We start from the raw sequence: 12,290 nt of genomic DNA, 5'->3' as shown, positions 1-12,290 counted from the left end.
CTAAGTGGGGTCGGCTATATGAATCCTAGAACGCCATTGCGCTCGGTTTTGTGTCATGTCCTCCGTTAGATCCAAGTACTCTAAGCCTTTTCTTAGAGTCTCTTCCAAAGTTTTCCTAGGTCTTCCTCTACCCCTTCGGCCCTGAACCTCTGTCCCGTAGTCACATCTTTGAACCGGAGCGTCAGTCGGCCTTCTTTGCACATGTCCAAATCACCGGAACCGATTTTCTCTCATCTTTCCTTCAATTTCGGCTACTCCTACTTTACCTCGGATATCCTCATTCTCAATCTTATCCTTTCTCGTGTGCCCACACATCCCACGAAGCATCCTCATCTCTGCTACACCCATTTTGTGTACGTGTTGATGTTTCACCGCCCAACATTCTGTGCCATACAACATCGCTGGCCTTATTGCCGTCTTATAAAATTTTCCCTTGAGCTTCAGTGGCCTACGACGGTCACACAACATGCTGGATGCACTCTTACACTTCATCCATCCAGCTCGTATTCTATGGTTGAGATCTCCATCTAATTCTCCGTTCTCTTGTAAGATAGATCCTAGGTAGCGAAAACGGTCGCTTTTTGTGATCTTCGCTAAATTGCTCCGGTCATTAGTGTGGATAAGTATATAAATGGATAGAGATAGGAAAGCAAACACAAGATGTACGTGGTTCACCCAGATTGGCTATGTCCACGGAATAGAAGAGTTCTCATTAATTGTGAAGGGTTTACACAAGTACATAGGTTCAAGCTCTCCTTTAGTGAGTATAAGTGAATGATTTAGTACAAATGACATTAGAGTACAAATGACATTAGGAAATATTGTGGGAGAATGATCTCGTAATCACGAAACTTCTAAGTATCGGAGTGTGGTATCATCTTGACTTGCCTTATCTGTCTCATAGGTAGATGTGGCAGCTTCTCTGGAAGTACTCTTCCTCCATCCAGGGGTGGTATCTTTAACTGGTGGAGATACACAAGGTAATGTATCAATTTCACTTGAAGCTTACTTGTAGTTTCAGGCTTGGTCAAGCGCGATACAAACCATGTAGTAGGAGTCCCCCAAGTCGCCGAGCTAGGGGATTTGCTGAAAGAGGTGACAGACAAGGTAAGCAATCAGAGCTCCGGCTGATTGTTCACCTTCTCCCCATCTTGCAGCAGCATGAAGGATAAAGAGAAGAAAAATGAGAAGAGATGATATGGGATACTTTTGCTTTTGAAGAAGTAACTTTCCACAGGCTTATTCTTGAACTGAGCTGGAGGGTTTTCTGGTTTCCTCCAGAGTATAAGGCCGACTGAAGAATTTGAGGGTCAAAACAAGTCCATCAAATCTAGAGTACGTTCGACCCTGCTGATATGGGATACTTTTGCTTTTGACAAAGTAATGGATGGATCGGCACGTGTGCTGTTACGCTTGTCTCCACATGCTTCCTTGTATCCTTCGCACTTGCCCTATCTGTTCCTCAAGCAGATGTGGTATCTTCCCTGGCAACATAAGATGTTGAAGATGAGTACTCGAGAGCAATGCCAGGTAAGTAATCAGGTAAGGGGTTCCAGGTTATCAGTTCCTAGCTGGGAGCTTGATTTCAAGTGCTGACTGATTGCTCTCTTTCTCCTTGTCTTGCAGGTAAAAACAAGGCCAAAGGAAAAGACAGGGAAAAAGCATGATATGGGATACTCTTGCTTTTAACCCTGATGATATGAGATATTCTTGCTCTAGTATAGCTTGTTTGCAGAGGTATTATCGGGGGGAAAGAAAGCTGAATATTTCGAAAGGCTTCGTTGGGAGTGCCCTCTCAGATATGAGGAAGGGTTGAGCATTTTTGCAGGTCTGCCTGTCCGTTGGGGATGGAGGTCGACATATATAGGAGTCTCCCTAACAACAAGTAGTAATGTTATTCCTTTACCCTGCTTGGTCATAGCACGGTAGTGGGAGCTGCCAGCTTCACATGTTTTAACTCTGTCAGAGCACTTTGAAAAAGTGGTATGTGGTATCTGGCTCTCGAGATTCGGAGAACGATGCTTCTTCGATTTTTGAGAAAGCAATCATGGTGGGGGTCTGGCTCTCGAGATTCGGGGAGCAGTGTCTCTTCGATTTTTGAGAAAGTAATCATGTTGGGAGTCTGGCTCTCGAGATTCGGAAGGCGGTGCCTCTTCGATTTTGGAGTAAGCAATCTTGTTGGGAGTGTTTTCTCGGATGTGAGTAAAGGTTGGGCATGTTTGCTAGTCTACCTTGCCACGAAGCACGGAGGTTGACATACAGGGACTTTCCAATTATCCAGCAGTGGTACTGTTCCTTTACCCTTGTGGGTAATAATATGGTAGCTAGACCTTCAAAATTTATGTGTCTAACTTTGTTAGTGCTGTTTCTTTGCTATTCTTTTACCTTTCTTGGTCAGAGCGATGTAGTGGGAGCTGCAAGCTTCACGTGCTCAACTTTGGCAGAGACTTTGACAAAGTTATCTGTGGTACCCATGAGCTATTGTTGCGTGTGGGAAGTGGGTGATTGAACAGTAAGATTCATGTGCTTTCTACTTCACCAGAAGTCTTCGACAGAATGCCCATAATTTCCGCAAAGCTGAGTGTGCGTGTGACAGGTGCTGACAAGGCTAGAAAAGAAGGTGCCTCTTCGATTTCTGAGATCGGCCCTCGTGGTCTCTGAGCAGCCCAGCTTTTGAGAAAGCGAGCGCCTCTTCGATTGATTCGGAGAACGATGCCTCTTCGATTTTTGAGAAAGCAATCATGCTGGGGGTCTGGCTCTCGAGATTCGGGGAGCAGTGTCTCTTCGATTTTTGAGAAAGTAATCATGTTGGGAGTCTGGCTCTTGAGATTCGGAGGGCGGTGCCTCTTCGATTTTGGAGCAAGCAATCTTGTTGGGAGTGTTTTCTCGAATGTGAGTAAAGGTTGGGCATGTTTGCTAGTCTACCTTGCCACGAAGCACAGAGGTTGACACACAGGGACTTTCCAATTATCCAGCAATGGTACTGTTCCTTTACCCTCTCTTCGATTTTTGAGAAAGTAGTCATGTTGGGAGTCTGGCTCTCGAGATTCGGAGGACGGTGCCTCTTCGATTTTGGAGCAAGCAATCTTATTGGGAGTGTTTTCTCGAATGTGAGTAAAGGTTGGGCATGTTTGCTAGTCTACCTTGCCACGAGGCACAGAGGTTGACACACAGGGACTTTCCAATTATCCAACAGTGGTACTGTTCCTTTACCCTTGTGGGTAATAATATGGTAGCTAGACCTTCAAAATTTATGGGTCTAAACTTTGTTAGTGCTGTTTCTTTGCTATTCTTTTACCCTTCTTGGTCAGAGCGATGTAGTGGGAGCTGCAAGCTTCACGTGCTCAACTTTGGCAGAGAACTTTGGCAAAGTTATCTGTGGTACCCATGAGCTATTGCTGCGTGTGGGAAGTGGGTGATTGGACAGTAAGATTCATGTGTTTTCTACTTCCCCAGAAGTCTTCGACAGAATACCCATAATTTCCGCAAAGCTGAGTGTGCGTGTGACAGGTGCTGACAAGGCTGGAAAAGTAGGTGCCTCTTCGATTTCTGAGATCGGCCCTCGTGGTCTCTGAGGAGCCCAGCTTTTGAGGAAGCGAGCGCCTCTTCGATTTCTGAGATCGGCTTTCGTGGTCTTTGAGCAGCCCAACTTTTGAGAAAGCAAACACCTCTTCGATTTATGAGATCAACTCTCGTGGTCTCTAAGCAGCCCGGCTTTTGAGAAAGCAAACGCCTCTTCGATTTCTGAGCAGGCGCCTCTTCGATGTCTGAAGCTCCGTCGAGTGCAGCTTTTTATAGGGCTGGCATTAAGTTCCAAAGCACACTTGAATCTCCACCAGTAGAAGCTCCATTCTTGCACTTCTAAGATCTTGATTTGTCCGACCTCTTCTCTCTTCAATACCTTTGAAAATGTCTGGCCCCTCCGACCGTCGTTTTGACTTGAACCTTGTTGAAGAGGCAGCCCCGCCTTCTCCAGACAACATATGGCGCCCATCCTTCGTCTCCCCTACTGGTCCTCTTACCGTTGGGGATTCCGTGATGAAGAATGATATGACCGCTGCGGTGGTGGCCAGGAACCTTCTCACTCCCAAAGATAACAGACTACTTTCCAAACGGTCTGATGAGTTAGCTGTTAAGGATTCACTGGCTCTCAGTGTTCAGTGTGCAGGTTCTGTGTCTAATATGGCCCAACGCCTATTTGCTCGAACCCGCCAAGTTGAATCATTGGCGGCCGAAGTGATGAGTCTTAAACAGGAGATTAGAGGGCTCAAGCATGAGAATAAACAGTTGCACCGACTCGCACATGACTATGCTACAAACATGAAGAGGAAGCTTGACCAGATGAAGGAAACTGATGGTCAGGTTTTACTTGATCATCAGAGATTTGTGGGTTTGTTCCAAAGGCATTTATTGCCTTCGTCTTCTGGGGCTGTACCGCGTAATGAAGCTCCAAATGATCAACCTCTGATGCCTCCTCCTTCTAGGGTTCTGTCCAGTACTGAGGCTCCGAATGATCCCCCTCCAATGCCTTCTCTTTCTGGGGCTCTACCGACTGCTGAGACTTCTCCTAAGCAACCTTTGTGAAGGCTCCATCTTGTTTGTTTATTTTGACTCATGTATATGTACATATTTGTAGCTTATCGGGGATATCAATAAATAAGTTTTCCTTCATTTCAACGTATTTTGTTAAATACACCAAAGCCTTCTTCGCTAAGTTCTTTGAATTTTCTTTTGTTGAAGCTTGTATGTTGAAGCTTTCTGAGTGGAGCATGTAGGTTGGGGTAGTGTTCCCTTAATTTTTCGAGTGAGGAAAACTTCTCGGTTGGAGACTTGGAAAATCCAAGTCACTGAGTGGGATCGGCTATATGAATCTTAGAACGCCATTGTGCTCGGTCCTGTGTCATGTCCTTCGTTAGATCCAAGTACTCTAAGTCTTTTCTTAGAGTCTCTTCCAAAGTTTTCCTAGGTCTTCCTCTACCCCTTCGGCCCTGAACCTCTGTCCCATAGTCGCATCTTCTAATCGGAGCGTCAGTAGGCCTTCTTTGCACATGTCCAAACCACCGTAACCGATTTTCTCTCATCTTTCCTTCAATTTCGGCTACTCCTACTTTACCCCGGATATCCTCATTCCTAATCTTATCCTTTCTCGTGTGCCCACACATCCAACGAAGCATCCTCATCTCCGCTACACCCATTTTGTGTACGTGTTGATGCTTCACCGCCCAACATTCTGTGCCATACAGCATCGCCGGCCTTATTGCCGTCCTATAAAATTTTCCCTTGAGCTTCAGTGGCATACGGCGGTCACACAACACGCCAGATGCACTCTTCCACTTCATCCATCCAGCTTGTATTCTATGGTTGAGATCTCCATCTAATTCTCCGTTCTTTTGCAAGATAGATCCTAGGTAACGAAAACGGTCGCTCTTTGGTATTTCTTGATCTCCGATCCTCACCCCTAACTCGTTTTGGCCTCCATCTGCACTGAACTTGCACTCCATATATTCTGTCTTTGATCGGCTTAGGCGAAGACCTTTAGATTCCAACACTTCTCTCCAAAGGTTAAGCTTTGCATTTACCCCTTCCTGAGTTTCATCTATCAACACTATATCGTCTGCGAAAAGCATACACCAAGGAATATCATCTTGAATATGTCCTGTTAACTCATCCATTACCAACGCAAAAAGGTAAGGACTTAAGGATGAGCCTTGATGTAATCCTACAGTTATGGGAAAGCTTTCGGTTTGTCCTTCATGAGTTCTTACGGCAGTCTTTGCTCCTTCATACATATCCTTTATAGCTTGGATATATGCTACTCGTACTCCTTTCTTCTCTAAGATCCTCCAAAGAATGTCTCTTGGGGACCCTATCATACGCTTTTTCCAAATCTATAAAGACCATGTGTAAATCCTTTTTCCCATCTCTATATCTTTCCATCAATCTTCGTAAGAGATAGATTGCCTCCATGGTTGAGCGCCCTGGCATGAACCCGAATTGGTTGTCCGAAACCCGTGTCTCTTGCCTCAATCTATGCTCAATGACTCTCTCCCAGAGCTTCATTGTATGACTCATTAACTTAATACCCCTATAGTTCATGCAATTTTGTACGTCGCCCTTATTCTTGTAGATAGGCACCAAAGTGCTCGTTCGCCACTCATTTGGCATCTTCTTCGTTTTCAAAATCCTATTGAAAAGGTCAGTGAGCCATGTTATACCTGTCTCTCCCAAAACTTTCCACACTTCGATTGGTATATCGTTTGGGCCTATTGCTTTTCTATGCTTCATCTTCTTCAAAGCTACAACCACTTCTTCCTTCCGGATTCGACGATAAAAAGAGTAGTTTCTACACTCTTCTGAGTTACTCAACTCCCCTAAAGAAGCACTCCTTTCATATCCTTCATTGAAAAGATTATGAAAATAACCTCTCCATCTGTCTTTAACCGCGTTCTCTGTAGCAAGAACCTTTCCATCCTCATCCTTGATGCACCTCACTTGGTTTAGGTCCCTTGTCTTCTTTTCCCTTGCTCTAGCTAGTTTATAGATATCAAACTCTCCTTCTTTGGTATCTAGTCGTTTATACATATCGTCGTAAGCCGCTAACTTAGCTTCTCTGACCGCTTTCTTCGCCTCTTGCTTCGCTTTTCTATACTTTTCACCATTTTCATCGGTCCTCTCCTTGTATAAGGCTTTACAACATTCCTTCTTAGCCTTCACCTTTGTTTGTACCTCCTCATTCCACCACCAAGATTCCTTTTGGTGTGGGGCAAAACCCTTGGACTCTCCTAATACCTCTTTTGCTACTTTTCGGATACAACTAGCCATGGAATCCCACATTTGGCTAGCTTCCCCCTCTCTATCCCACACACATTGGGTGATTACCTTCTCTTTGAAAATGGCTTGTTTTTCTTCTTTTAGATTCCACCATCTAGTCCTTGGGCACTTCCAAGTCTTGTTCTTTTGTCTCCCTCTTTTGATATGTACATCCATCACCAACAAGCGATGTTAATTAGCCACGCTCTCTCCTGGTATAACTTTGCAATCCTTACAAGTTATACGATCCCCTTTCCTCATTAGAAGAAAATCTATTTGTGTTTTTGACGACCCACTCTTGTAAGTGATCACATGTTCTTCTCTCTTCTTAAAGAAGGTGTTGGCTAAGAAGAGATCATATGCCATTGCAAAATCCAAGATAGCTTCCCCATCCTCGTTTCTCTCCCCAAAACCATGGCCACCATGAAAACCTCCATAGTTGCCTGTCTCCCTGCCCACGTGTCCATTTAGATCTCCTCCTATAAATAACTTCTCCGTCTGAGCAATTCCTTGCACCAAGTCTCCAAGGTCTTCCCAAAATTTCTCCTTCGAACTCGTATCCAACCCTACTTGAGGTGCGTACGCACTAATCACATTGATAAGTTCTTGTCCTATTACAATCTTGATTGCCATGATTCTATCTCCTACCCTCTTGACATCTACAACATCTTGTGTCAAGGTCTTGTCCACGATGATGCCAACACCGTTTCTCGTTCTATTTGTGCCCGAATACCAAAATTTAAACCCTGAGTTTTCTAGATCCTTTGCCTTACTACCAACCCACTTAGTTTCTTGTAGGCACATAATATTTATCCTTCTCCTCACCATAACTTCCACTACTTCCATAGATTTTCCCGTTAAGGTTCCTATATTCCACGTTCCTAAACGCATTTTGCTCTCTTGAACTCTACCCTTCTGTCCTAGCTTCTTTACCCTCCCCCGTCTAATAGGATCAAAGTACTTCTTTTGTGTGTCCCGTGTAAAGTTGATAGGAGCATATGCTCCCAAACAACTTTGAGTGGAGTCGTTCGAAAAGAAGTTTCTACGGCCCCCTTGCTCATTTAACACTGCATCCGGGTGCCGATGGAGATACAGCGACCCTTGCTCACTTATCACTGTGCTCGGGCCACACAGCGCGCCACTTACGGGTGACGCCCTAGCTTTAGCGCGATTTTGTTCTGGATTCATTTTCATAAGGATTCGACGTGATCATGGAGTGCCGGCTGTCGACTACCTGACGCCCTCCCCCTCCTCCTTTATCCGGGCTTGGGACCGGCAATGTAAAATTACATAGGCGGAGTTATTTTAACGATTTACCCCATTATTTATTTCATTGCAGCAGACAAGACATCGCTGTTAACCGATAGCAGCATCTCTTTCATTTGACGTTGCCAACAGTAACAGATATTCAAATCTCTCGAATTCTTTCAAGTTTTTTTAATCACTCGTTCATTTATAAGCATAAGAAAAAATCTTCAATCAATAAAAATGAAAACCAGTGAATAAGAAAACTCACTACCAAGGCTTGTTCAAATGACAATTCTGAGACAAATAAGGGTCGAGGGTAGAAAATGGCAAAGTTATCATGCTTCATGACAGGTTCGTCCAAGCAAGGAGTAATCTAAATGATATTACACGAATTTGATGAACGTTTACAGTTTATTAAGAAAAATGGTAAGACAAAGAAAACAGGCTTCCTAGGTTTTGAAGTCGAGGAAGAAGCAGTCTTCCAAACAACATTACATGAACTAATGTGACGAACAATCTTACAATAACACAAGAACCCGAAACAGACTATTGTTTCTCGTAAGGCATTCCACTGGTAACTTCAAGCTCTGTCTTGCAGTTGTCCCTCAATTTTTTTAGCGTGACATAACTGTCTTGCTGCCAAACAGAAACCAGAGAATTAATCACATTAAGACCTCCAAAAGGAAAAGTCAGCAGTTAATAAAAAAAATTAGTCTCCAATATAATGATTTTACAAAATTAGGTTTACTATAGGAACTACTAACAGAGGTATACACCAAACTAATTAGTCACGTAAATCTGGGTTTTCCTCCACTGCCTTATGGCCAACAATAGGATGTGGTGAAAAGTCTATGGATCATTAGCATAAGAAAGATTCTCCAAATTAGGAAAAATAAAAACGATAAGAAAGTTTCTTCCCAAAGAAAGTGCAAGCCAGGCCATAGTAAACAAAGTTATACTCACAAGATGGTTGCTTTCATGAACAAGCACATCCTCCATGTTAAGAAAGAGTGATCTCCACTGACTTGAGAGATCATTCTCAAGTTTTGACACTTTGTTTGGGTGTAGTCGTCCCTTGGTATCACTCTCTTTTCCCTTGACACTTTTCTCAACCAATATGTTCGCTTCTTTTTTACTCTTCTTCAGTGCTAAAGATAAAATGTAGAATTAATGAACAATAAATATTTCAAAGTAAAAGGGAAAAACAACAATATCTCTCTTCCCACCACAGTTACATTTCACACAGTCTACACAAACGTACCAACAATTGAAAGGCTAAAATTGAATTACTGAACAGTAAAATATTGAAGAATGGAAAGAATAGTCGATGTCGAAAACAACTTAAGATGTTTCACCATAGCAACAATTCCTACACATTCTGCACAAACTCACCAGCAATTCGACCCTTGATATCCTGGTATTGGAGGTCCGACAAGATGTGAGCAGCTGATAATCAGATTCCAAAAGAACCAAACTTACGTTAGTCTACATTTTAACGTCCATATCACACACAATCAGGTATAAAAACTAACATAACCAAGAGTTGTAATACCTTTTAAGCAAAACGAACAAGAACAATCTTTGAGCAAGTCATCACCTACACTCAAATCAGCACTGCCACCACCCTTAAGAGCAGTGCATCTTTCCAACTTCTCAAATTCATGGACTTTCGAGCAACTTTGCGACCTAGGCAACATCGACCACTCATTAGAACCATATTTGGTTGCTCCCACTTTACCAACACCAAGACCCTTTTCGTCATTACCATGAACAACAGTGACTAATCCTTCATATGGAGGAACGCTTTGATTAATTTCTGAAATATGTCCCGCTTTCTTGTATTGACATTTCTCCCCACCACCACAACAGTCATTCTTGCACATGCCTGAGCATTTTGTAATTGAAGCAATGGACGAGGCATTATCCATCAATGCATCGCCGACTTCTAAAACACTGCTAGCATTAGCTCCACTGTCACTGGACTTTTCCCCGATATCATTAGACATAGTCAACGTAACAGAATCATTGTTGTCATTTGGGGAATCATCAATGTCACTATAAGTAGGTGAAAACACAGATTCTTGAGTGCCCTTTGGCGAAGATAAAGCTTCAGGTTTACAATCTACTCCGGTTTTTTTCTCGCATTTCTCTCTTACTAAATCCTCAACCCCTAAAAACACTTGCTTTGCAACTTTTGAAATCCTATGTTCACAATCAACATTTTTACCAACTGCATTTAGAGATTTTGTACCCGAATCAGCTGAAATCATCGAAAACCCCCTTTTTATGGGCCGGTTGGTCAAGTCACCGAGAACCCGTCGGGATTTGCAAAACCCATCGGTCGAATTATCACTACTCATAGTGCAATTCAATTGCAGAAGGATAAACAAAATCGAAATCTAACCAACCAAATTAAGCATTCAACTTCAAAATCTCGAAGCCCTAAAAACCCCAGCTCTTCTGCTCGCCAAAAAAAAAGGATTCTTCACCCTCTGATCCAAACGAAACAAAGAAAAAAGGAAAAATCCGGAAAGAAAATTAGCCAATTACAAAGCGAAAACACTCTAAATTAGAAAAAAGCTGCATATTAGTGTTAAATTAGGAAATCCCAACTGGAGATTAAACCCTAGATGCGCGGATATGATAAAACAAGAGTAATTGAAATTTAACAACGTAATTAGGGGATAAACAGATTACTGACCTTTTTTGAATCTGGGAAATGTTAGGAGATTGAGATGGAAGAAATCTGAGTGAAGATCTGGAAATGGACAAGTGTGGGCGGGTTTTCGAATAAAATCCAAAAGAGTGAGGGGAATTTAAAAACTCAAACTCAAAATTTGTTGCGGCGGGAGTCGTCGGACACTGATCCGGACCGGCCCTCCTAAGGTCATCTGCAATTGAAGGAAGTCAGAGGGCTCATTTTAGTCCTTCAAAAAATTAATATTTTAGTGAACAGTATCAGGTAATTTTTTTAGGCTATCTCCAACTGAAGGCTGACCATACTTATTTTAGTCATCTGGCCACAAAGAAATTAATATTTTAATGAACAATGCATGACCATATTTCTTACTATCTCCAAGTAAGGACCAAAGGGCCATAAGGCTCGTTTTAGATCTGTCACAAAAAACTGTCTCCAACCGAGGGCCAAACATAATTTATTATTTAAAAACTACAACTTAAATTCAAATCCAACAGCTAAGTGATGTCAACTAGCCGTTGGATTTGAATTTTTTTGGGCTATAAATAGGGTGGATATTGGGCTATAATTCACACACCTTTGAATTCAATCTCTTTCAATTCAAGTTTGCAATGAATTCCAACAGGGGGTCCTCATCCAATTCCAAATTGGAAGAAAAATGGACATAGATGAGATGAGAAGATGAGGAGTCTGATGAAGAAGACGAAGCATGGCGCAACACACAAAACAGAGCAGCAGCCATGGTTGCGGCCATGGTGTGTTAGCCAACTGCGGAACAACCTCAATGGGGTGGCTCTATTGCTGGTTGCTCTTACAAACCACGAAACAGAACGATGACACATGCCAATCTGATGAACAACTACTTCAACCCCAACTCGGTGTACACAAAAGAGGATTTCAGACGTCGCTTCTGGATGTGGCGTCATGTCTTCGAGCGTTTACTTTGTGATGTCCAACAGGTCAATCTATACTTTCTACAGAAGCGGGATAAAGCAGGCCGCTCTGGTTTCTCACTTCATCAGAAAGCTACTGTTGCACTCTGAATGATGGTCTATGGCTCCTCAGCTGATTCGATGTATGAAACCTATGTTATGTCTGAGTCAACATGCCTTGATACTCTTACTGAATTCTATCACACAATTGTTCAGCTTTACAAAGACGAGTACCTCTGCGAGCCAAATCAAGAAGATCAGGATTAGCTCATTCGCAAAGTTGAAGACCGTGGGTTTCCAAGCATGATAGGATCATTAGACTGCATGCATTGGGATTGGAAGAACTGTCCCACCGAATGGCAATGAGGCTTTTGCCGAAGGTCGAGAAAGCCAACTGTTGTGTTAGAGGCAGTTGCTTCATATAACATATGGATTTGGCATGATTTCTTTGGAGTCCCAAGATCCCAAAATGACATTACAGTTCTTGGGAGTTCACCCATCTTTAATAGGCTGACGGAAGGTAAAGCACCTCAACTTAACTACTACATCAACGATCGTCAGTACAATATGGGGTATTACTTAGCAGATGGCATCTACCCAAA

The 12,290-nt window shown here is 42.8% G+C and overlaps 1 protein-coding gene and 1 long non-coding RNA gene across 3 annotated transcripts; both read right to left on the bottom strand.

Moving 5' to 3' along the window:
* Nucleotides 1-2,111: 2,111 nt before the first annotated feature.
* On the bottom strand, nucleotides 2,112-3,011 carry LOC126620749 (uncharacterized). The gene is made up of 2 exons (XR_007622647.1): nucleotides 2,926-3,011; nucleotides 2,112-2,231 (listed from the first exon to the last, which is right to left on the bottom strand). It is a non-coding gene; the product is annotated as an uncharacterized LOC126620749 (long non-coding RNA).
* A 5,357-nt stretch (nucleotides 3,012-8,368) lies between these two features.
* LOC126620742 (uncharacterized) lies at nucleotides 8,369-10,958 on the bottom strand. Of its 2 annotated transcripts, none has more exons than XM_050289026.1 (5): nucleotides 10,756-10,958; nucleotides 9,611-10,548; nucleotides 9,451-9,504; nucleotides 9,022-9,206; nucleotides 8,369-8,694 (listed from the first exon to the last, which is right to left on the bottom strand). In XM_050289026.1, exons 2-5 carry the CDS (start codon nucleotides 10,416-10,418, stop codon nucleotides 8,605-8,607), a joined length of 1,137 nt encoding a protein of 378 aa, XP_050144983.1. In that variant the 5' UTR covers nucleotides 10,419-10,548; nucleotides 10,756-10,958; the 3' UTR covers nucleotides 8,369-8,604. The 2 variants fall into 2 exon arrangements, with proteins under 2 accessions (XP_050144983.1, XP_050144974.1); XM_050289017.1 differs by having other exon boundaries at nucleotides 9,611-10,550; nucleotides 10,760-10,958.
* Nucleotides 10,959-12,290: the final 1,332 nt, after the last annotated feature.

This window comes from Malus sylvestris, chromosome 1, assembly GCF_916048215.2.
Source record: "Malus sylvestris chromosome 1, drMalSylv7.2, whole genome shotgun sequence".
NCBI classification, from domain to species: domain Eukaryota; kingdom Viridiplantae; phylum Streptophyta; class Magnoliopsida; order Rosales; family Rosaceae; genus Malus; species Malus sylvestris.
Note: the sequence above shows the minus strand (reverse complement) of the source record. Positions and strands in the feature narration are given on the sequence as shown.

Excerpts from the sequence above, each read along its gene's own strand:
- LOC126620742 (XM_050289026.1), bottom strand. The coding sequence starts at position 10,418 with ATGAGTAGTGATAATTCGACCGATGGGTTTTGCAAATCCCGACGGGTT. Across the intron at positions 9,207-9,450 it reads TATCAAGGGTCGAATTGCTG|CACTGAAGAAGAGTAAAAAA; the intron begins GTGAGTTTGTGC and ends TTTTATCTTTAG. Across the intron at positions 8,695-9,021 it reads TTCATGAAAGCAACCATCTT|CAAGACAGTTATGTCACGCT; the intron begins GTGAGTATAACT and ends TCTGTTTGGCAG.